Source organism: Gadus morhua, chromosome 8, assembly GCF_902167405.1.
Source record: "Gadus morhua chromosome 8, gadMor3.0, whole genome shotgun sequence".
NCBI classification, from domain to species: Eukaryota; Metazoa; Chordata; class Actinopteri; order Gadiformes; family Gadidae; genus Gadus; species Gadus morhua.
Genome location: NC_044055.1, coordinates 25,769,801 through 25,791,753, shown reverse-complemented (window position 1 = coordinate 25,791,753; position 21,953 = coordinate 25,769,801). Strand labels below are relative to the sequence as shown.

Genomic DNA, 21,953 nt, shown 5'->3' with positions numbered 1-21,953 from the left:
CAGATTGATGTTGTGGACGTGGAAGAACCAGAGACGTCGGAGAACCCGACAGTCGTTTGTGATTCCTAATATCGTCTTAAGGCGCAAAGCTTTTGGCCATGATAATATATATTATATGATATAGATATCTATGTATGATATATTACTTAGATATAGAGCTCCAGGACTCCCGCCGGAGCACCCGGAGTGTTGTAGAATATTTACAGAACACGGCCGAAGGCTGTGTGCGCAACGCACGATAACTTCATTTTATTAAACTTTATATAAATTATGATCTATTACATATGTTTCATGCATTCTCCATACATCCGATTCACAGTTTGTATTAAGGCACTTTCCTTGATCACAAGAAAGGAAAAAAAATATGACCCTAACTTATATCAATACTGGCTTTGAATGCATCTTGTGTTCTATACATTACGTTAAATTATATTGCCATTGAAATTAAACCTTCAATAGCCAATCAACAAGTGGAATGGTGACATTTATGTTTGGTTTGCAACACAATATAAAGGTTAAACAAGCATTTTCTAAGCCAGAGATAATAATAATAATATAAATGTGTGTGCAAATTGTATTTCAAGTACCTAAGAATTTGTTACGGTACCTTTCTCACACATCGCTAAATTAAAACACTAATTTACAATCTTGACATCCTCCTCGAGCACAAGGTCAGCATTCTGGCTCTCACTGCAGCTAACAGTTTGCGTCTTCTAGATCAGCTTTGCGACGCCCTCCTCCTGTTGTCCCCCAGACACTGGGCCTTGGGATGAGGAACTCTGGGCCAGTCCATAGTAAGCCCTCAGGTCCTCCGGTGGGTGTGTTGCCCCAGACACTGGGCCTGGGGACGAGGCACTCTGGGCCAGTCCACAGTGAGCCCTAAGGTCCTTCTGTATAAAGCCGCTCCGGAGTTGCGCTTCATCCACTTTAGTGTTGACCTCTCGCACCCACTGCTGCAGCTCTGCCTGGAAATCGTTGGCTCCCTGATCCAGCTGCTGCTGTCGGACCTTCAGCTCGTCCAGAATGTGCTGCGTCGACTGTGCGCCCCGCTGTCTCTCCGCCGCCCTTTGCCCGGACGGGGCCCGGCTAGCCATGTAGTCGTCAAACTCCTCCTGGCTGAGGTTGAGGGCGGAGCCGTCCAGCTTCTCAATGAAGGCCACGGCACATGACTAGAACAGAGGGAACAATGGTTAGGACTCCCAGACCTGTTCCAAGCATGATGAAGGAGGAGACGGGTGAGGAACGCACCAGGTTTGTGAAGTAGTAGCCGCTCTCTCCAGCCATCAGACTGTGAGGCAGGCCAAAGCGTATCACGTATTGCATGTTGGAGTGGAGGCGGGGCGGGTTAGCCTTCAGAACCACGTAGATGAGCCCCGACAGAAAGTCGTCGGCGTTGGCTGGCTCGCTGTTGGAGGTGGACAGAGCTTCAAACACGTGCTGGCTGCATTTGATGACACATGCCAGTTTGTCCTGTGGCGCCCGTTTGGCATCCATCTCGATGATGGCTGTTGGTGTGAGGATTAGAGCAGGAAGTTAAAAACTACCAGCAACGTTTTGCTTAAAGGGGGCATATTAGAACACCAGGTGTGAGCGTGATAAGCCATTACAAGCCGTTTTGAAAATATGCCGCTTCTGACATCCCAGGTGGGCGTGTCCACCTAGCTGTGTGCTGGATAAATCAGTCTACCCAGTGGACTGCAGCAAATGTTGCTCATCTATCCGTCATACATCTAGGTGGACACGCCTACCTGTGACGTCAGAAGCGGCATATTTTCAAAACGGCTTGTAATGGCTATTCACACTCACACCTGGTGGTATAATATGTCCGCTTTAAGAAGGTTGCTAAATGTATACCATTAATCAGAAACCTGTGATAGCAGGTAGATACGGGTCCTTTGTGATGAGGGTTATTTCATCAGGGAATGGCACACTCAGCATCTGTGGCGTCACCCAGTTGAGGGACCTATGAAGAGCAGATGAGAACCATAGTATAGACCTATGACGTCATAAACACCTGAGTATAGACCTAGGATGTTATGAAAACCAGAGGATAGACGTAGGACGTCATGAACACCAGAGTATAGACCTAGGACGTCATGAACACCGTGTATAGAAGTTCAGGGGCTCCAGACTAACTTCTTTCTCCAGAAAATATTAGGGGCACAACCAGAAATCTTAGGGGCATTCATGTATTACTGATATATATTTTGATAATAGATGCAGATATTACAATGTACGGTTTCAAATTCAGTGTCACATTTTATTGTGATTCACATCTATACCAACCGTTTCCAATTGTACGCACATGCGTTAGACGAGCACGGAAGCGTCAGTTTCACGGGAGTGCGCCCGCTTGTCGTGCTGCTTGACAGGACGTTGCGCCTCCACTCTGCCCGCTCGCCTCTCCATTGAGAATGCAGCAGGCGCGACAAACGCCTCCCGTGTGAAAAGCCCTTTATGGCACATGAAGTCCTGACTGGGTACCCCACGGGTAACCCGCAAAATTCGGATGAAACGTGTGAAAAATAATGTACTGTCAAGGTTCGGTCGGTTCAGACGCGATTGCGAGCGAGACTTCTCCAGTGCTGGATATGTTATTCAGGAGCGGATGAGTCAACTGAAGCCGTCAACAGTGGATGATGTGCTTTTTTTGCACAGCAATCTAAAGCACCAGGCCGAACACAACATAGTGTAATACCCCGGCGTTCCAACTAATGTGTCTAATTTTCCTTCGGGCGTGGGTCGGGCGTCGATATGAATTTATAGCGGGTCGGGTCGGGTGCGGAATGTAATTCACGCTACTGTGGGAAAACGGGTTGGATGCGGTTTTAAGTATTGCGGGTACGGGCAGGTGCGGGTTTGCAAAATAAGACCCGTGAAGGACTCTGGCTCTGGCACACTAGCCGCAGGTCCGAAGAACGAGTCAATAGTTTGCTCACAGAGACATTTACGCACACTCAACATTTAATCCCTAGGACCCTCCCCCTCCACACAATAGCACCTAACAGTGGCCATTCCCTTTCCTCCTCACGCTCATTGGCCTGCTACAGATTCCGAATTCGCGCCCCTTCCCCGTTTAACGTGTAAAAAACAGAAGAAAAAAAAAAGGGCACATTTACTGGTCACACATGTGCAACCAGATGTAAAATTCAGCCGCACGCTCACATTTTGGTCGCAAAATGCAACCATTTGGTTGCAGTCTGGAGCCCTGAGGCTATATTGTCGAATTCAATTATTTTTCCTTTGCTTTCCATAACGTCCACGGTGAAACTTTTCCAGTAAACTTTTCGCAGATACATTGTTGTTGCTTCGATGTTTTCACAAAGCGCATATGAAGCAGTACTACTAATATTAGAAATGGCCAGCCTGACCAAGCCCCTTAAAGTTGCAAGGGCAGTCATTCTTCACTTGATTTCGTTTCAACAGTCTAATGTGGGCAACATTTGTATTTATTCACCGTAACATGGCATTTAAAAACGTGCAAGAAAGTGTTGTGGAAGCTATGATACAGACCGTATCCTCCTTTGGAGAGCCAGGTCCTTCTGCTCGTCATCCACACTGTCATGGCAGAACACCCATTTGTGCAGACGGGTCATCATTAACTTCTCTATGTGCTCCATCATCTGAAGGACTTGAGACTCAGGGAAACCTGCTAAGAAAACCATGTACTTCAAATATATTTGATGAATGGCAAACAGTGAGAAGGGGATATAGAAATCTGGAATAACTCACTGAAGTAAGCAGCCATATTCTGGTAGAAGTCCTGCACAAGGTCAGACTGCTTTTGAACTGGCAAATCCTGTAGAAAATTACAATAGTCAGCAGCATTCATAACTAAATGAACATACAGCAATTTCCATAACAAGTTCCCTATAGGGGGTGATGTCTCTGTAGTTTGTTGTTGGCCAAGTCAAGCCCCATAATGTTCATGTTCTATACCTCAGACAGTACCGTGTGCATGACTGATCATAATAAAAAATAAACTGAGTTCTCATGACTTTCCTGACTGCGCCATTAGAAACATAAGTTGTAGGGGATTCAAAGTAACTAAATTCTAAATCTGTGAAATAACCCTGGCATAGTTTGTCTAATTCAATTTATAGTCTACATCAAGAAATGTGTAATTGATTGAATTTATTTTCAATTTCATGGACATTCAGATTGAATTATACGATTCTAAATTGAGCCCAGTTTCGCGCATGCGTGCTATGACGACCCACCAACGTTGAAGAGGAACTTTATTCTATATGGAAACACGACATGCCTGGAACAAAACAAAGTCGTGCAATGCTAAGTCGTGACGAGTTGAGCTGGTGCTGTCGGTGGAAAAGAGGCATTAGCTACCGAGTGTTGAGTGGCACTTTAAAGGAAGCCTGGTTTCATTATTACATGATAGGCTTCGATGGTGTTGAGGAAAGCCGTGCAGCGGGACTGCAGCCGCTGGGATGGAGGGCTTCGAAGGATTTTGAGGAAGCCTGTGAAGTCCCCAGGCTCAAGGCCTTGAAATGCTTTCATGGAGTTGGAATGGCTTTCTGTCGACTCTAGATATTGAAACAACAAAGGAGCTTCATTACTTAATTAAAAACAACCCCCATGCATCAGCGAGGTAGTGGGGAATAACCCCTAGATTTAGGTGGTGAGGGAGTGACCCCTACGTTTACCTGGTGAGGGGAATACCTTAATGTTTAGCTAGTGAGGGGACAACCTTGAGGTGTAGGTGGTGAGGGGGCTACCTTAAAGTGTAAATCCGGCGAAAATTAAACCCAGGGTCATTGTTTTGGCAAGGAAACCCATCAAATAAGCCATCAAGATACCTTTTTCATTGAAAATCGAGTAATAGAGATTGCACGGTGCAATGTTTGGCTTCCATGTTATTGGCTTGGGATAGCGAGTTTCGCTTCCAAATCGTTTTTTTTAACCACTAATATTGCAAATAATAGCACCAAACCACTGCAGTAGCATGACTGGGTCCCTACAAATAAATCGAAGCACCAACAACTTACAGGGCTCCAGAGTGCGACCAAAATATTTAAGGGTGCGACTAATATTTTTTATAGGTCGCACCGGTGCACCCGACGCTGCCCGGGTGAAAAAATAATTTTCCTTTGAAATCGCATCATCTCTCTGTGTTCTCCTGTAATCGAACCAGAGTTAATTTTGTCAGCTATTTTAGATTTAGGCCCAATCTCGTTTCTTTTCTCATTGTCTCAACCCTACATCTCATTGCTCATTGCTACCCCTAACCAATCCCCTACATCTACCCTTCTTCTCTACCAAATGGGACAACCCTACCCTGTGACGTCATCATTAGACATCGACGGCGTGTATATACAGACGCGACGAGATTGATGCCGGTTCATTTCGAGATTGATGCCGGTTGACCCGACCCCGGTCCACGGCTGGGCTGCAGAGCTCGATCACGGGCTCCGCAGCCCGGCCGTGGACCGGGGTCGGGCGGCCCACGGTCGGGGAGCTGCCGGGCTCATGTCGTATGATATCCAGATCTTCCGAGAGTCCGCGGCCGGGCTTCGAAGCCCGCAGCCTGGCTGCAGAGTATAATTAATAAAATAATTAATAGTTAATTACAGAGAAAACACTTACATTTGTGTTTTTCCAATCCTGTCACATCTTTTCGCCCTCCATCTTGTCTAGGATATCTCTTGATTTTCCGTTTTCTCGCAAGGTATTGTGGGAGCAAGTCAGAACTGAAGCGCTTTGAGTGTGCCCATTGAAAATCTCGATTTGGAGAGGATGTTAGCAGTCCCCCTTACCCCTTATGCTACCTTTAAACTGGTTTTGAGATTTTGAAACGAGCAAAGTATTGGGATCGAGCCGAAGTCTTAGTCTTTTGACGAAAATGCTTATTAGATTTAGTCAGATTTTCGTCATTGTTTCCTCTGTAGTTTTAGTCAACGAAAAGTCCTTACATTTTAGTCAACTTTTAGTCATTACTTTTAGTCAAAAAGTTCTCTTTTTAAACTAGTTCAATAAGGCTAAACCCATATATATGGACACCTGCTAAGTTGTTCCACTCAAATATAGTACTAAAGTGAAAACGTCCCGTTGTCCTGGCAACCGAATTTTCAGTTCTAAACAACCGAACGAGAGATGGATTTCTCCATTGCTTCCATGTGTCGTTTCTTTCAGAATTAAAATAAATATATTTCAAAAGGAAAAGTTCGTAAACGTTAGTTTAGTTTATTTTTTTTTTATATGAAGACAATCTATTCTAAATATTACTTACAGCATTGGTAAAGCAAACTCACAAATCAATTCGCAAAAAATGTTTTCCTTTTCTATAAAAGGTTTGTGTGGCATAGGATTTCCCCTTGTTCATTTGGCTTGCGTAGAACCGAAAATCGGTTGCTTGTGACGTCAACGTGACGTCACACTTTAGTACTCTTGTCTGTTCAGCCATCAAAACGATAGCTGTTAAATTGTGAAAAATGCATTAAACTGTAATCAGAAAACGTGGTCATATGCTATAGACCCTATAGTATCTTGGGTATAAAGGCTGGGACGAATTTCAAAGTACACCTTATGTTGAAAGTATAGACCGTGGCGATTCCCATTGAAACAAATGGCGCAGGGATTTTCTTCAAAACGAGAGCCGGTAAATTGTGAAAAATGAATTAAACTGTAATCAGACAACGCGGTTATATGCTATAGACCCTAGAGCAGGGATGCCAGGGTGAAATTGGTCAGGGGGCCAGATGTTTTTCAAGAGAGACCTCAGGGGGCCGGATTACACTTTCGGACTGAAAAGGCCTGAAAAGGCCAAACACTGCCTCAACACATGGATAGGTAGGCTATTTTAAATTATGCTTGAAGTCCTAGACATCAAAGATTAATTTCATTGGCCGCAAAATAGCCTCACAATGAGGCCTACAATTACATAGCCTAAAGCAGGAGACAGCTCCCCTCTAACTGTGTTCACACCAAACGCGAAATCTTTCGCCCGTTCGAGTTGTCGCCGAAGTTTTGTCGCGCCACACATCATAATCTGTCGCTGTGCAAGTTTTGTTGAATTTGTCGCGCCACAACAAGATAACCACCATTGCATGTCTTTACCTTTTGTGGAAGAGGGAGAGACGTCGGAGGACCCGACGCAGTATATTCATAATATTGTAATGAACACGGAAGTGGCAGTGAATGAAGCATTGAATAGACAGATTTATTAAGATAGGCCTACCTAATAAACCGTTGGAACACACAAGACCGGAAACATAGCAACGCCGGTAAACAAACCCCGAGAAGCCCAATCCCTATAGAGTGGCGAAGTCCCGCCCCTTCCGGTAGAGCTCATGGGACCTACGAGATCGAAAAATATGAATGGTGTCAATGGAGAGAAAATATTTATTTTCTGGTCCCAGTCTTTATATGCCCTGGATTACACATATGTTGTTTGTGGATTTAAATGATAATTTTTCATGCAAAGAAAACTACAAATTTTCGTGAAGAAGTTTGATAATTTTAGGTTTTATGTGAGGCCGCTTTGTGAACTACAGCTCTTCGCTGCTCTCGACGCACATGATATACGTCACCACACCCGCACTTGGAACTCGGCACAGAGATGGCGATCTCTCTGCTCCTCTTCACCACTTTTTTTCAAGGCGAGGTTAAAAGCATAGAAAGAGGTGGAAACCACTATAAGTCGGGGCATGTGGAGAGTTTTAGTTATGTGCCATCTCTATGTGCCATCTCTGTGCCGAGTTCCAAGTGCGGGTGTGGTGACGTATATCATATGCGTCGAGAGCAGCGAAGAGCTGTAGTTCACAAAGCGGCCTCACATAAAACCTAAAATTATCAAACTTCTTCACAAAATCATCATTTAAATCCACAAACATATGTGTAATCCAGGGCATATAAAAACTGGGACCAGAAAATAATTATTTTCTCTCCATTGACACCCATTCATATTTTTCGATCTCATGAGCTCTACCGGAAGGGGCGTGACTTTGCCACTCTATGAGAGCTCCCCGCGCTACAGCCATCCGGAGGCGCAGAGCTTTTGGCCGTGATATTATATATACAATTATAGTATATTATATACTATTATATATAGAGCTCCGGGAGTCGCAAACGGCAACATTCACTTTCTCCTCCATGCTGCAGTTCACCCCGGACTGCACTGCACCGAGTTTGACGGTTGAACGCTGATTGGCTGTTACGTTACACATGTGACTCAGTGGCAACGCTGTTGAATGCTGATTGGCTGTCATCACGCAAAATTCGTGTCAAAGTTCAAATATTTGAACTCGAGCGAATTTTTCGCGCGACAAATTCTCGTGAACGCGCTCGCCTGTGCACGGCAAAAGTGTGGCGCGACAAATCAAAACGCCGTTTTCTCTCGCGAAAAATTCCCCCAAAACGCGTCTATACTAGGGTTGCCGCGGTATACGGTATTACCGGTGTTACCGGTGTTGAGGCCAACACCGATTACTCAGTGTTGCACACCGGCAACACCAAGTTTTTTTTTTTTTTTTTTCGCAATGAAAAACAAATTCAGTAAAAATGAATAATATAATTATAATTAAGAAAATTAAAATGTGTAGAATAGGCCACAGTTCTGCTCTGTGCGGGAGAATTGTCACGCCGAGAATTGACGTGCTTCCTTTAGGGATGTGAAGAATGTGTCGACTCAACGGTCGATTCTCGACCCGTGCTCTAAACGACTCTAAAAATAGAAATCGATTAATCGTTTTTTTTGTTACTTTTTTACCCATTTCTGCTTTCAAAATAACCAATTAAAAATTATCAAAATACAATAAATCCTTCTCTTTTTTTCCAAATGGGAGACGTAGCTGTGTTGTTTTTCTAACGGTCACTTCTGTTCTGCTACACCGCTACGTCTCCCAAGAGCGATCTCTTCATTTGTCCTTTCATGACAATGGCATCTTCACTTAAAAGTCCGGTGTGGGATAGTTTCATGAAGATTGATGACAGAACAGTTCAGTGTAAATTATGCCTCATTTTGCGTACCATTCATCCACAACCGTGATGTTGAATCACCTGGCAAGGAGGCATCCCAAGCCTTCCAGCCAGCAAGGCAGCATCGCAAACTTTACGGTGAGATCCTGTGATAGCCGCCGGGCTGAAAGAATCAGCGGGTTGCTAGCTAAGATGATAGCCGGAGATATGCTGCCCATGAGCGTAGTAGAGGGGACTGGGTTACGCAATCTGATTTCATTTCTCGAGCCAACCTACACAGTGCCATGTCGCCAAACGATGACTGTGAGGCTGGAGAAAATGTAGCCTACCGCGAAGCAGCAGCCTCCCTCCGCGAGATCCTGTCCTCAGCTGACAAAGTTGCTATCACCACTGATGCCTGGACAGCTTTGACGACTGAGTCGTACGTGAATTTTCGTTTACAAATATTTATTTAAAAACGAAAATATCTGTTTTAGTGGGTGTAGCCTCTGTTAAATTAAATGGTTTTATGTCCGACTTAAACAATTTCGTTGCAAATAGGAGGCGCGCATCATCAACTGCCGTTCCTAATTAAAACAACGCCGACACATTTTGCCTATTGGGAATTTACAGGTTCACAATCCTGCTCTTTGATATTTTGTTTATCATCATTTTTATATCAACTTAACTTCATAAAAAAAATGCATTATTGGTGTGCTCCTGATAGCAACCTTTGAAATAGGACGGGTGGGCCAACTGTCTGTCGCTGTCTTAAAGGAATGCGCAGATCCTTTGAGCTCTGCAACTGCTGCAGCCGCGGGCCGAAAAAAAGAGAAGAAATCGATCGATTATTCGATTTATGCCTCCTACACGTCGACTCACAGAAAACGAGTCGTTTAACATCCCTAGCTTCCTTACAAGACCATAGCAACGCCGGTAAACAAACCCCGCAAAGCCCAATCCCTCCGTGAGCTCCCCGCGCTACGGCCATCCGGAGGCGCACAGAGCTTTTGGCCGTGATATTATGATATATACAATTATATTATACTATTACATATAGAACGTTATAAGACGCCGAGAATTGGCGCGCTGCCAGCCGCTGTCACCGAGTGTGAGAGGAGAGTTGACGGAGAAGATGGCGGTTGACCTATAGTTTCAAAGTTAATACCGTTTATACCGGTGTTGACACAAGCGTATTACTCGGTGTGAAAATGTCCACACCGCGGCAACCCTAGTCTATACGGTCACTTTGTATGGGATCCTGTCGCCCCGTCGCGTTTGGTGTGAACACACAGTAAGAACTTAACATTTTCCTATCCATGCAAGTAGCCTACATTTATAAATGAGAAATGCAACAAAATAGAATAGGTGCAAACAAAACACATTTCCTATTAATAACACAAGTGTAAACTGTTAATTACTTTTATTTTATTTATTGAAGGCTTGCACAGGTGAACTAGGCGATCGCCTAGGGCGGCAAATGCGTTGGGGGCGGCAAAAGTGTTGGGGGCGCCCCCTGGTGGCGGCCTTAATTGATGAATACATTTTAATGAAACAAGCGTGTTTTCTAAACACGTTTCGAAATGCAATGGAGAATGGGGGATGAACAGTTATTGAATCGTAACAGACCAGCAGCAGTAGCAGACCAACTGCCGGATTCCATAAAAAATAAAAATATTAATAAAAATAAAAAATAAAAATAAATAAATACATATATTCTCCCCTTATCACCTGCGGGCCGGATGTGACATACAGTCGGTCCGTGTCTGGCCCGCGGGCCGTAAACCTGGCATCCCTGCCCTAGAGTATCTGTGGTATAAAAGCTGGGACGAATTTCGAATTATAAATATGTACAATGCATAACGTTAGCTCATAGCTGAGTGGACTACACCTCCCGTTGCCAAGTCGTAGCTAAGGTCCGTCCTATTTACTGGAGGAGTGAACAGTTGCATAAGAACCTTACGGGAGGGTAATGATTGGAATATATCGTGCATTTTGAATGTCCAAATAGCACACCACTAACATTTTAGTCCTGTCTCGTCAACGAAAACAAAACAGACATTTTGTCATAGTTTTTATGATCAAAGATCTATTTTTAGCTCGTCAACGTCTCGTCTTAAGTCATGGAAAAAAGGTTGTTGACGAATATTTTTCGTCATATTTTTCGTTAACGAAATTAACACTGAATCGAACTCGCACTCATGGTTAGGGATGTGGATCGTAACCCAGTTCTATCAAGGACCCGGTTCCACTTTTTTCAAAACCCGAAAATCCCGTCGTTCATTCATTATTTTTTTTGTCTTGTAGGTCCTGTAACGTAATGTTGTGTCCCTCGAGTCGCGTCACCGCATTTATATCAAATCAATCCAATCACTACGGCGTGCCCACCAATGTTCTTGAATGGAATTGTAAGCAAACAGGTATTACAAGTAAAACAAGTGAAGTCTGGCAGTTAACTATGCTCGTGAGGATGGCTGAACGGGCGAAAATCATTTATTGTAAAGGGGAGAACACAACCTCAATGGCCAAGCACATTAGCATTGTCCATCAAATAAAGACCAAATGCAGTACCTTCGACTTTCTCCGAGTTGAAAAAATCGTAATCCAATAGTGAAATCGGTGTTGTAATCAGTAGCATACAAGCTACTTAAAAAGTAAATAAAGTTTCAGATGTGCTGCGTGATGATGTGTTGAGGTTGTCATGATGCGTTCAAATGTAACATAAAGAAACAGTAAATTTAGTTTTTGGTGAGAAACATGGTAATACTTTATTACTCATGTTTCTGTATTACTAATACAGTTGTATAGTAGTCTAATCATTTTAGCTTATATAACTAAAACTACTGAAACTATTTATTAAGAATTACATATTTAATTTAAAATGCAATTATTTATCTCCTAAATATTTTCCTCATCACTAAAAACGCTTTGTATTTCCACCAATTAATGGTGGAAAATGGTATCGATATCAATAAATATCAATGATCCCCATCCCTTCTCATGGTAGGATCATATTGTGGTTTAAACCAATAAGAGAAATAGCTCGGTCGGTTCTTTGCCTCCGATTGGCTCTGGTCCTGTTCACTGCTTGTGTTTTTTTTTTTTTTTAATTGCGAACGACCTGAGCGCCAGAGTAACTGAAACGGATAAAGAAAATAAACGTGACAAAGAGGGGGAAAATTAAGCGAGGTAAAAACATAGAATGTTTTTTGTTAAAAAAAAACAGCCTACTGTTCCAACCTGCCCTACTACTGAGAGTACATATTCAGAGAGTTTGAATTACCCGCACAAGCCCTTTTATTTGGAAATGTTTTATTTTGCTTAATTTCTTTGTTTTAAATGTTCAATTTCAGCTCTGTGAAAAACTTGACACTTTATTTTTATTTTTATATATAATTGTGCTTCAAATAAAGACAAGCATTTCTCTACACCTCATGCTGCGTTCCAGGGACACTTTTTAGCCCGCAAGTTACGAGCTGGAACTGGGAGTGAATAGGTCTGGTACGAGTTCACGGGTAGCGAGTTGCGGGTTTGTCTGCCGTTCCAGGGCATTCTCCCGGGTAGAGGGTTGTGAAAACACGGGTTACGGGTTGCCTGGACTGCACCATTATTCTTGTTAAATCATTCACGTTTTATGAAAGTTATGGAGAGCGATAAAAAGGTGACCTTATGGCGTTAAAGGCGACGCAATGAAAAATTTGATGCACCTAAATGATGTGCTGGTGCACCTAAAAAAGAAAGTTTGGCGCACCAGTCAGCAGCCAACGCATAAAGTTAGTCTGGAGCCCTGACTTAGTTTGCCATCCCGCAGTTTATTTAAAAATACGTTTTTACAAGCATTACCAGTAGGTCCGTGTTTACAGGAAGTCCACAGAAGTCAATTTCCGAATGCACCGGAGTTCAGTTCAAAGAGGAAAGTTTTAGAATTTATCATTTATATGTATAAATAAATAGCAAGTGTTGACACGTAAATGAAAGGACTTGCATATGTAAGTTAGTCACAAAATATTTGGTCGCTACAATGAAGCAAGGCACGTTGTGGACAGAAGACCGAACACTGCACACGTGATTGACGCATAGAGTGACTGAATGTGCCGGAGTTCAGTTCAAGGAGGAACGTTTTGGAATTTATGATTTAAATAATTTATATATATAAATAATGTATAGCAAGCAAGTGTTGACACGTAAATTAAAGGACTAGCATATCGTCGCTGTCCGATGAAAACAGCTCATGTCCATTTTTGCCGATTTTGAGATTTTAGGATGATAGAATGTCCAGGTTCATTTCCGTATACAGTATGCGTCATGAACCTAAGTGACCAATGAAAAGTTGTGAAACCATGTCATCTGATTTTCAAGTACAGTGGGGCAAAAAGTATTTAGTCAGCCACCAATTGTGCAAGTTCTCCCACTTAAAAAGATGAGAAGCCTGTAATTATTATTTTTTTTTTTCCCATAGGTAGATCTCAGCTAAGAGACAAAATGAAAAAAAAAAATCCAGAAAATCACATTGTCTGATTTTTTTAAGAATTTATTTGCAAATTATGGTGGAAAATAAGTATTTGGTCACCTACAAACCAGCAAGATTTCTGGCTGTCACAGACCTGTAACTTCTTCTTTAAGAGGCTCCTCTGTCCTCCACTCGTTACCTGTATTAATGGCAGCTGTTTGAACACCTTATCAGTATAAAAGACACCTGTCCACAACCTCAAACAGTCACACTCCAAACTCCACTATGGCCAAGACCAAAGAGCTGTCAAAGGACACCAGAAACACAATTGTAGACCTGCACCAGGCTGGGAAGTCTGAAATCTGCAATAGGTAAGCAGCTTGGTGTGAAGAAATCAACTGTGGGAGCAATTATTAGGAAATGGAAGACATACAAGACCACTGATAATCTCCCTCGATCTGGGGCTCCACGCAAGATCTCACCCCGTGGGGTCAAAATGATCACAAGAACAGTGAACAAAAATCCCAGAACCACACGGGGGGACCTAGTGAATGACCTCCAGAGAGCTGGGACCAAGGTAACAAAGGCTACCATCACTAACACACTACGCCGCCAGGGATTCAAATCCTGCAGTGCCAGACGTGTGCCCCTGCTAAAGCCAGTGCATGTCCAGGCCCGTTTGAAGTTTGCTAGAGAGCATTTGGATGATCCAGAACAGGATTGGGAGAATGTCATATGGTCAGATGAAACCAAAATAGAACTTTTTGGTAAAAACGCAACTCGTCGTGTTTGGAGGAGAAAGAATGCCGAGTTGCATCCAAAGAACACCATACCTACAGTGAAGCATGGGGGTGGAAACATCATGCTTTGGGGCTGTTTTTCTGCCAAGGGACCAGGACGTCTGATCCGTGTATCGTGAGATTTTGAGTGAAAACCTCCTTCCATCAACAAGGGCACTGAAGATGAAACGTGGCTGGGTCTTTCAGCATGTCAATGACCCCAAACACACCGCCCGGGCAACGAAGGAGTGGCTTCGTAAGAAGCATTTCAAGGTCCTGGAGTGGCCTAGCCAGTCTCCAGATCTCAACCCCATAGAAAATCTTTGGAGGGAGTTGAAAGTCTGTGTTGCCCAGCGAAGGTCCAAAAACATCACTGCTCTAGAGGAGATCTGCATGCAGTGTGTGAAAACCTAGTAAAGACTTACAGAAAACGTTTGACCTCCGTCATTGCCAACAAAGGGCATGTAACATAGTATTGAGATGACCTTTTGTTATTAATAATAATAATAATACATTTAATTTAGAGGCGCCTTTCAAGACACCCAAGGTCACCTTACAGAGCATATAGTCATCATACATTTTTTAAAAAGCAAGACATTGTGGAAAAAATAAATAAATAAATAAATAAATAAACATAAGCAATAAGAAATAAAAAAAAAAAAAAAAACAATCAAAACAGTGATCAGTTAGACGTTGTGTGCGAGTTTGAACAATTGAGTTTTGAGTTGTGACTTGAAGGTTGAAATGGTGTCTGACTGTTTTATGTGTGGGGGGAGGGAGTTCCAGAGCCTGGGTGCTGAACAGCTGAATGACCGGGCACCCATTGAAGTGAGTCGTGATGTGGGGATACATAGTAGTCCAGCAGAGGTTGAGCGGAGGGAGCGGAAGGGAGTGTATTCTTGGAGGAGGTCGCAGAGATAACTGGGGGCTAGGTTGTGGAGAGCTTTGTAGGTGAGGAGTAGGGTTTTGTATTGGATGCGGTAGTGTACTGGGAGCCAGTGAAGTTGAATGAGGACAGGGGTGATGTGGTCAGATGATTTGGTGCGGGTGATGATCCGGGCGGCTGAGTTCTGAATGATCTGCAGTCTGTTGATAAGTTTGGTGGGGAGTCCGGTGAGGAGGGCGTTGCAGTAGTCTATGCGTGATGTGACAAATGAGTGAACTAGGATTTCAGCGCTGGATTGGGTCAGTGATGGGCGGAGTCTGGCGATGTTGCGGAGGTGGAAGAATGCAGTCCGGGTGATGTTGTGAATATGGGGTGCGAATGAGAGGGTGTTGTCCAGGATGACTCCGAGGCTCTTGACTTTGGAGGAGAAGGGTACTGGGAATCCATCGATAATTATGAGTGGAGCTGGGGTGTGTTGTGATTTAGTGAGGGTGGATTTGGATCCGATGAGCAGGGCCTCGGTCTTGTTTCCATTGAGTTTCAGGAAGTTCCGGCTCTACCAGCTCCGGATCTCTTCCAGGCACGTGATGAGGGAGGTGGGGGGGATGGCAGCGGTGGGTTTGGTGGAGATGTAGACCTGTGTGTCGTCAGCGTAGCAATGAAAATGGACCCCATGGTGACGGAGGAGTGTGCCCAGCGGGAGGAGGTAAGTGTTGAAGAGGAGTGGACCCAAGACTGACCCCTGGGGGACGCCCAGTGAGACACCTGAACACCCAGACTTGTGGTTGCTTAGTTGAACAAATTGTTGACGGCCGGTGAGGTAGGATGTAAACCAGGAGAGTGCAGCACCAGTGATCCCAATACCAGCTAGGCGGTCCAGGAGCAGAGGGTGGGAGATGGTGTCGAATGCTGGGCTGAGATCGAGGAGGATGAGAATGGTGAGTAATCCAGAGTCGGCTGCAAGGAGGAGGTCGTTGGTGATTTTGACTAGGGCTGTTTCAGTGCTGTGTTTTGGACGGAAGCCAGATTGGAACGGTTCGTGGAGATTGTTAGTGTCGAGGTGGGACTGTAGTTGTGCGGCAACCACCCTTTCAAGTGTTTTGGAGATGAAAGGGAGATTGGAGATGGGCCGGTAATGGTTAAGGTCAGTTGGGTCAGCACCAGGTTTTTTTAGGATGGGAGTGTTGGCAGCCAGCTATTGACCAAATACTTATTTTCCACCATCATTTGCAAATAAATTCTTAAAAAAAAAATCTGACAATATGATTTTCTGGATTTTTTTTTAAATTTTGTCTCTCATAGCTGAGGTATACCTATGAAAAAAAAAAATTACAGGCCTCTCTCATCTTTTTAAGTGGGAGAACTTGCACAATTTGTGGCTGACTAAATACTTTTTTGCCCCACTGTATATCCATTTGGTGTCAAAGCTGTCCATCACTCCGCGTATCTCCCGCCCTATGGAGTCATCTCATTAGCGTCTCTGGAAGCGCATCATCAGGTAGCAGAATAACACTTTGAAGGTAAGGTATTTAGTTTTTTTGTCAATTGTTCTCAAGTTTGTTCTAGTTGCAATATTAGATGAAGTAATAGTCACCGAATATTTTTTATTGCGAACCTGGCTGACGAACGTAAATAAAGTAGGCTAAACTCTCCACAGGCTAGCCGAGTTCTCCACAGATTAGCTTGCTTGTTTGCTAGTTGGTAAATAAACTCAGTGAAATTTATACGATTCAAACAAATGTTTTTTTCCTGGGTTTACGTGATCAAATTATAGACTGTAATGTTACTGTCGTGATTGTCACTAGAGCATGCCTCACTCGTATCGCTTGGTAGAGGCTGAGCATTTCCAACACTATACCCAACTTGCTACGATTTCATTTGTGGAGATGTTAACGCACGGATTTCCGAAGTTAAGCTATGTTGATTGGGCATAGCGCTATATTTTTTTCTGATCTGGGTTTCTCCCTTTCTTCAGGATGTCTTTCTCTCTTAAGATTTGTGAAATGGTCAATGTCAGGTATGATAGGGTACTTGAGGCGAACGTGAGGGTCAGCAATGAGGAAGGTTTGTAGGAAACTAGAATTGAGTCAGCCAGACAGGAAAGTCTAAACTGTATTCATTGCTCTAAATGGTTTCCGTCTGTCATTGTTAGATTCAGTTGAAAGTGACGGTGCAAATACAGCTGCCAATGAGGGTAGGTACTTTAGGCTTAAATTATTTTTCTCCCAGTAGCAGCTACCTACTATTCTGCAACCCAAAGCATATTGATGTGTTGCACATTAAGATGAAAGCCTGCCACACTTGTTGTTCTGATTCCCTTGATCAAGGAAGGAATCCAAATACTAACTCATTAAATTGTATGTAGCTAAATTAAAAATGATTACTCAGAATTCAAAATGAATATTACTGTAGGTTTGCTGGTCAAAGCTACTGATGCAAGCTCAGTTCTGAATTTTTCAAGCATTGTAGTGTGCTAAATGTACATTATATTTTATTTTTGTTAGATTTTCTTGAAAGTGATAATGACAATCACTCTGAAAGTGCCAGTGATGGCAAGTATCTCATTATTCTTATTCTCAGATTAGGCTACACTATAGCCTCCACCTCACATTGGTTTTGAGTTGGACAGACTAAAGCCCATCACTAATTACAAATCTAGTGTATTTAATCAATAATGAGTCAAAATGAATGCAATCTTATATCAGAATGATGTCATAAGTGCATTTGTTGTACTAAATGTGTTCCTCTATATTGCTCTAAGACTCACTGGAACACGATCCAGAAAATGACCCGGAATACACACCTGTCAATGAAGGTGAGTAATTTATTGTCAATTTGTTTTTTTACATTTCTGTCAGCTACTAATGGGCTCTGCCACGTGTACACACACACACACACGTATACACACACACACACACACACACACACACACACACACACACACACACACACACACACACACACACACACACACACACACACACACACACACACACACAGTCCATTTTAGGGTTACCTGCTGGACATCGGCAAATCCTAAATCTCTTCTAATTCATAGCCTACATTTTCAGCTGCATGGCCTGCTCAAGACAATACTATTTAATGGAAAGAAACAATAACCACTTGACTTCTAGAGATTTTTATGTAAACTACAATGGGAAAATTTAGAATTATAATTTGAGACTAACTTTCAGCAGATTCAAAGTGTCTTTGAATCATGTTAATTGCCTTTTTTATTTTTTTTATAAAAAAAAAAAAGGAAGAGACTGAAAGGTTTCTCCCATAAGGCAACTCTATTTAATGGAAAAAAACATATTACAAATGCAGAGTATTGTGACACAAGATCAACAACATCATTAGGCCTACTCACTCACTGAAATATCAGTGCATTATCATTATCATTTTAATTTTATCTTAATTTAAAATAATAATGATAATGCACTGAAGTATTAAACATATGCACACAAATAAGTACTACATTGTTTAGAGGATTGTCCGCATCTTTCACTCTGTTAGAACTAATTTAAAAAGGGGTCAAAGTTCAATGAACGTGGATATGGACGCAAGCTGAAAGTAAACAAGACAGTCTAGCACCAGCCACTAGGGTTGGGTATCGTTTGGGTTTTATCCGATACCGGTGCCTACTCGGTACTTTTCAAACGGTTCCGGTGCTGAAACGGTTCTCGAACCGGTTCTTAAAAAAACGAAACCGCGCACACGACTTGAGTTTCACATTAAGCAGAAAGTCAGTTTCAATACCGAGTTGAATGGCAATGGTGTTAGCTAGCCTACTTGATATGCAAGATTTACGGATGGCATTAAATTACGACTTACCCGAAGAGGCTGCTGTGACTGATAAATATCTTTTTAAAAAAGAATTACAAATAATATTAATTACTCGCTGAAAGCAGGCAGGCACGCATCATGGCGCAACATTACTGCCAAAGTCATATTAAGTAATATAACTCAGGTGCGCAAGGCAGCCACAGGAGACGCCAACATTGTTTTCAACCGCTCTGTACCGCGCTGTATTAATTCCCAAGTTTTGAAAAGAAAAAGTATTTGAAGCGAATAACGACTCTGTTTTTGATTTGTTTATTTGGTTTTGAACAGAAAGTTCAGTACATTCGCTCGCAACACACACACACGCATGTTCATTCCCGTTCACTAGGGCTGGGGGTAAACGATTATTTATTAAACGATTAATCGGCCGATTATTTCATCGATTAGTCGACTAATCTAATGACTAATTGGATGGTTATCTATTTCTGTTGCTCGATTGATAAAAACCATAATGTATCTCAAATAAATACCAAAAAATTCTTAATAATATACCTCATTTAACAACAGTTTTGCACAGCAAAAAACCTTCTGCTTTACACAAAGTTAAAATAAAAATAAATAAAATAGTTTCACTGTTTCACAAAATGAAAGGCCAGCCGTGCTCAAATCTGCCAGTGTGGCCAGTCTGGCCAGGCCGGGCCAATTTGGCCACTTGGGAGAGGTGTGCTGCTACGGTACGGGCCGCTACGGTACAGATGCTAATGAGCCGACACGCGCAGTCGCGCACACGCGCGGCTACGCAACCTGAGCTGGATGACGTATAGTCCATGCGACGACCACGGACATAATAAAGGCGACGAGCCTTCTTTCCCATTAAACGGTAAACATATATCCAAATAAGCAACAGACTCAGCAAAGTGCGAGCTGTGTTCTCTGTGTCGACGGAGAAATTTGACGCAGACGAATTTTTCGTTGACGTCATCAACGCGTCGCTACAGCTCTACCGTTCACCCACTACAACCTGCCGATCTTCAATCAAAACAACATCATGTAAGCGATGCCGCAGCGCGTTGACAAGTCCGTCCCGAGTCTCGAGGCGCCCATAGGCTTTATGGTTTATATGTTTGAAAGCCGTGACACTCTTTTACCAGGTGGCCTGAAATACCACGCCTCGCAGTCATGGACCTATAAAGAAAGTCGTAGTTGTACCATGCGTGTTTAGCGCAACATTGAAAAGGGTCCCGACTGAAACAGTGTCGCGCAGCGCTGCGTTCCGAACGTTGTGTAATCAAATGCACCGGTATGGTGGTATATAAAAAAATCATATCCTAACGAAAATACACACCGTTATTCAGTGTGAACCGGTATAGCGCCCAGCACTAACGCAAGTTGACGCCGCAACACCATGGGGGGCAGGGGGCGTTAAAAAACGCCAGGCACCGTTATGAGGAACCGAAATGTGCGTTCTTATTCGATCTCGTTACAACCGTTTACGTCGGAACCGGTTCCCTACTGGAACCGAGTTTCGGTGCTCAACCCTACCAGCCACTCATCGTCGGTAACATCGTTAACATGTTGGCTGCTGGCAAAACAGCGAATGCAGCAACGCGATATCTGTACATTTCTTGTCTAAATCGTTAAAGTTTGAATTTAAAATGACCGTAAAAAAATGTTTTACCTCTTCATGATATTCAGTGGACCTCAACATTTCATTTAAGGTAACAATTGGTAACACACACCACCGTACAATATTGGCTGGGACAGAATCGCAATCAGAAAAACGGATTTCTGACATTGTAAACAACGCTGGTAATCTATTTTTTGTGAAAGGACTAATTATCATAGCAGCCTAGCTAGCCGTAGCAGGCTATTTAGCACTAGCACAAGCACTGCTGCTCCCAGCCAGCGCGCATCAAGGTAATTTTTCACTGACCTGAAACATTTGACAGGTCATTGGCAGGGGCTACTGCTGCTACGGTATGACTGGATGTTGGTTTAGAAAAATAATTTCTAATGTCCATGGTAATGTTTGTTACACACCCTGAGGCTACTATAACAAAACGTCCTGGCAACCGTTCTAAACAACCGAACGAGAGATGACATTTTCCATTGCTTCCATGCGTTTCTTTCAAAATGAAAATAAAATAAATTTCAAGAGGTGAAAAGGACTACCAGTCGAAACATGAGGGAACATGTCAGGGTTGTCATAACTTCAAAAGCTAAAAAAAGATCCGGGGCTTTTGACGTGAGATTCGGGGCTTCAGTCCCGAAAGCCACCCCCAAGCTCCGCCCATGGGCTAACCTCGATGTATTGTGTATAAGGAGTTGTGGCGGGAATTTTCGGACCACAATCGTTTTCTATGTAAACCGTATAGAATTAAGAGTCATCCTAACGTTTAACATTTGTGGTCCTATATTTGTGTAATAACGGTAAAAATAAAAATAGCAAACAATCTTGTAGCTGATGATGGAAAATCTGAACTGTAAAATGCTGAAAGCTTAGTATGCAGCATTTGTCTTTAAGCAACATAAACGGATCTTGCTCTGCTGTTAAAAAGGAATCATCATGTAGGCTACTTCATTCAACTCTCGCAACAATTCAGCACATAGGCGCCGGAACCTTTGAGGCCACGGGGCCAATGGCCACCCCACTTTTCATTAAAAATAAAAATAATTTATTTTAGCCTGTATTGATGAACTATTTCGTTTCTTAGTAATGTTTTGGCCTAATATTGTTACTATACAAACGAACAGAGCTTCGTCTCCCCGCGACCTTAGATTGATTGAGTCTAAAACGTTCACATCGATTCAGCCAATGAGAGTACTACAGCAGGTAGCAATCGCGTTGCCATGGCCCATGGGTAAACAAATGATAAGGCACCACCACACAAGTTAACTAACGATCGCTGTAGGCTTCCATGTCATGCAAGCACAATTTTTTTCTACATCACAATCACATGATTTAATAAACTATTGTTTTTTCCTACCATTACGAGTCTCGTTTGGTCTAGTAGGGAATTCGCCCAATGGCGCTGCTGCTGCTTGCTTATGGCTGGTTCAGCTTACACGATTTCAGCCAGATTTTGCCCTGATTAGTTCGTAGAAGACAAATTTGCGAGTCATACACGATTTTGAAAAGTCGGCG

General features: G+C 42.9%; 1 protein-coding gene across 3 annotated transcripts in view; it reads right to left on the bottom strand.

Annotated features, from left to right (window-relative positions):
- Positions 1 to 216: 216 nt before the first annotated feature.
- Positions 217 to 21,953, bottom strand: part of LOC115548471 (rab5 GDP/GTP exchange factor) — a 29,231-nt gene continuing 7,494 nt past the window's right edge. For 2 of the 3 annotated variants that reach the window (XM_030363124.1, XM_030363125.1), the window contains exons 4-9: positions 4,390 to 4,541; positions 3,733 to 3,799; positions 3,514 to 3,652; positions 1,869 to 1,963; positions 1,249 to 1,505; positions 217 to 1,169 (exon numbers count right to left, since the gene is read on the bottom strand). In XM_030363124.1, the coding sequence (XP_030218984.1) occupies positions 714 to 1,169; positions 1,249 to 1,505; positions 1,869 to 1,963; positions 3,514 to 3,652; positions 3,733 to 3,799; positions 4,390 to 4,541 (1,166 nt within the window). In that variant the 3' untranslated portion in view covers positions 217 to 713. The remainder of the gene's footprint in view (positions 1,170 to 1,248; positions 1,506 to 1,868; positions 1,964 to 3,513; positions 3,653 to 3,732; positions 3,800 to 4,389; positions 4,542 to 21,953) is intronic. The other variant, XM_030363126.1, reaches the window with a different exon arrangement.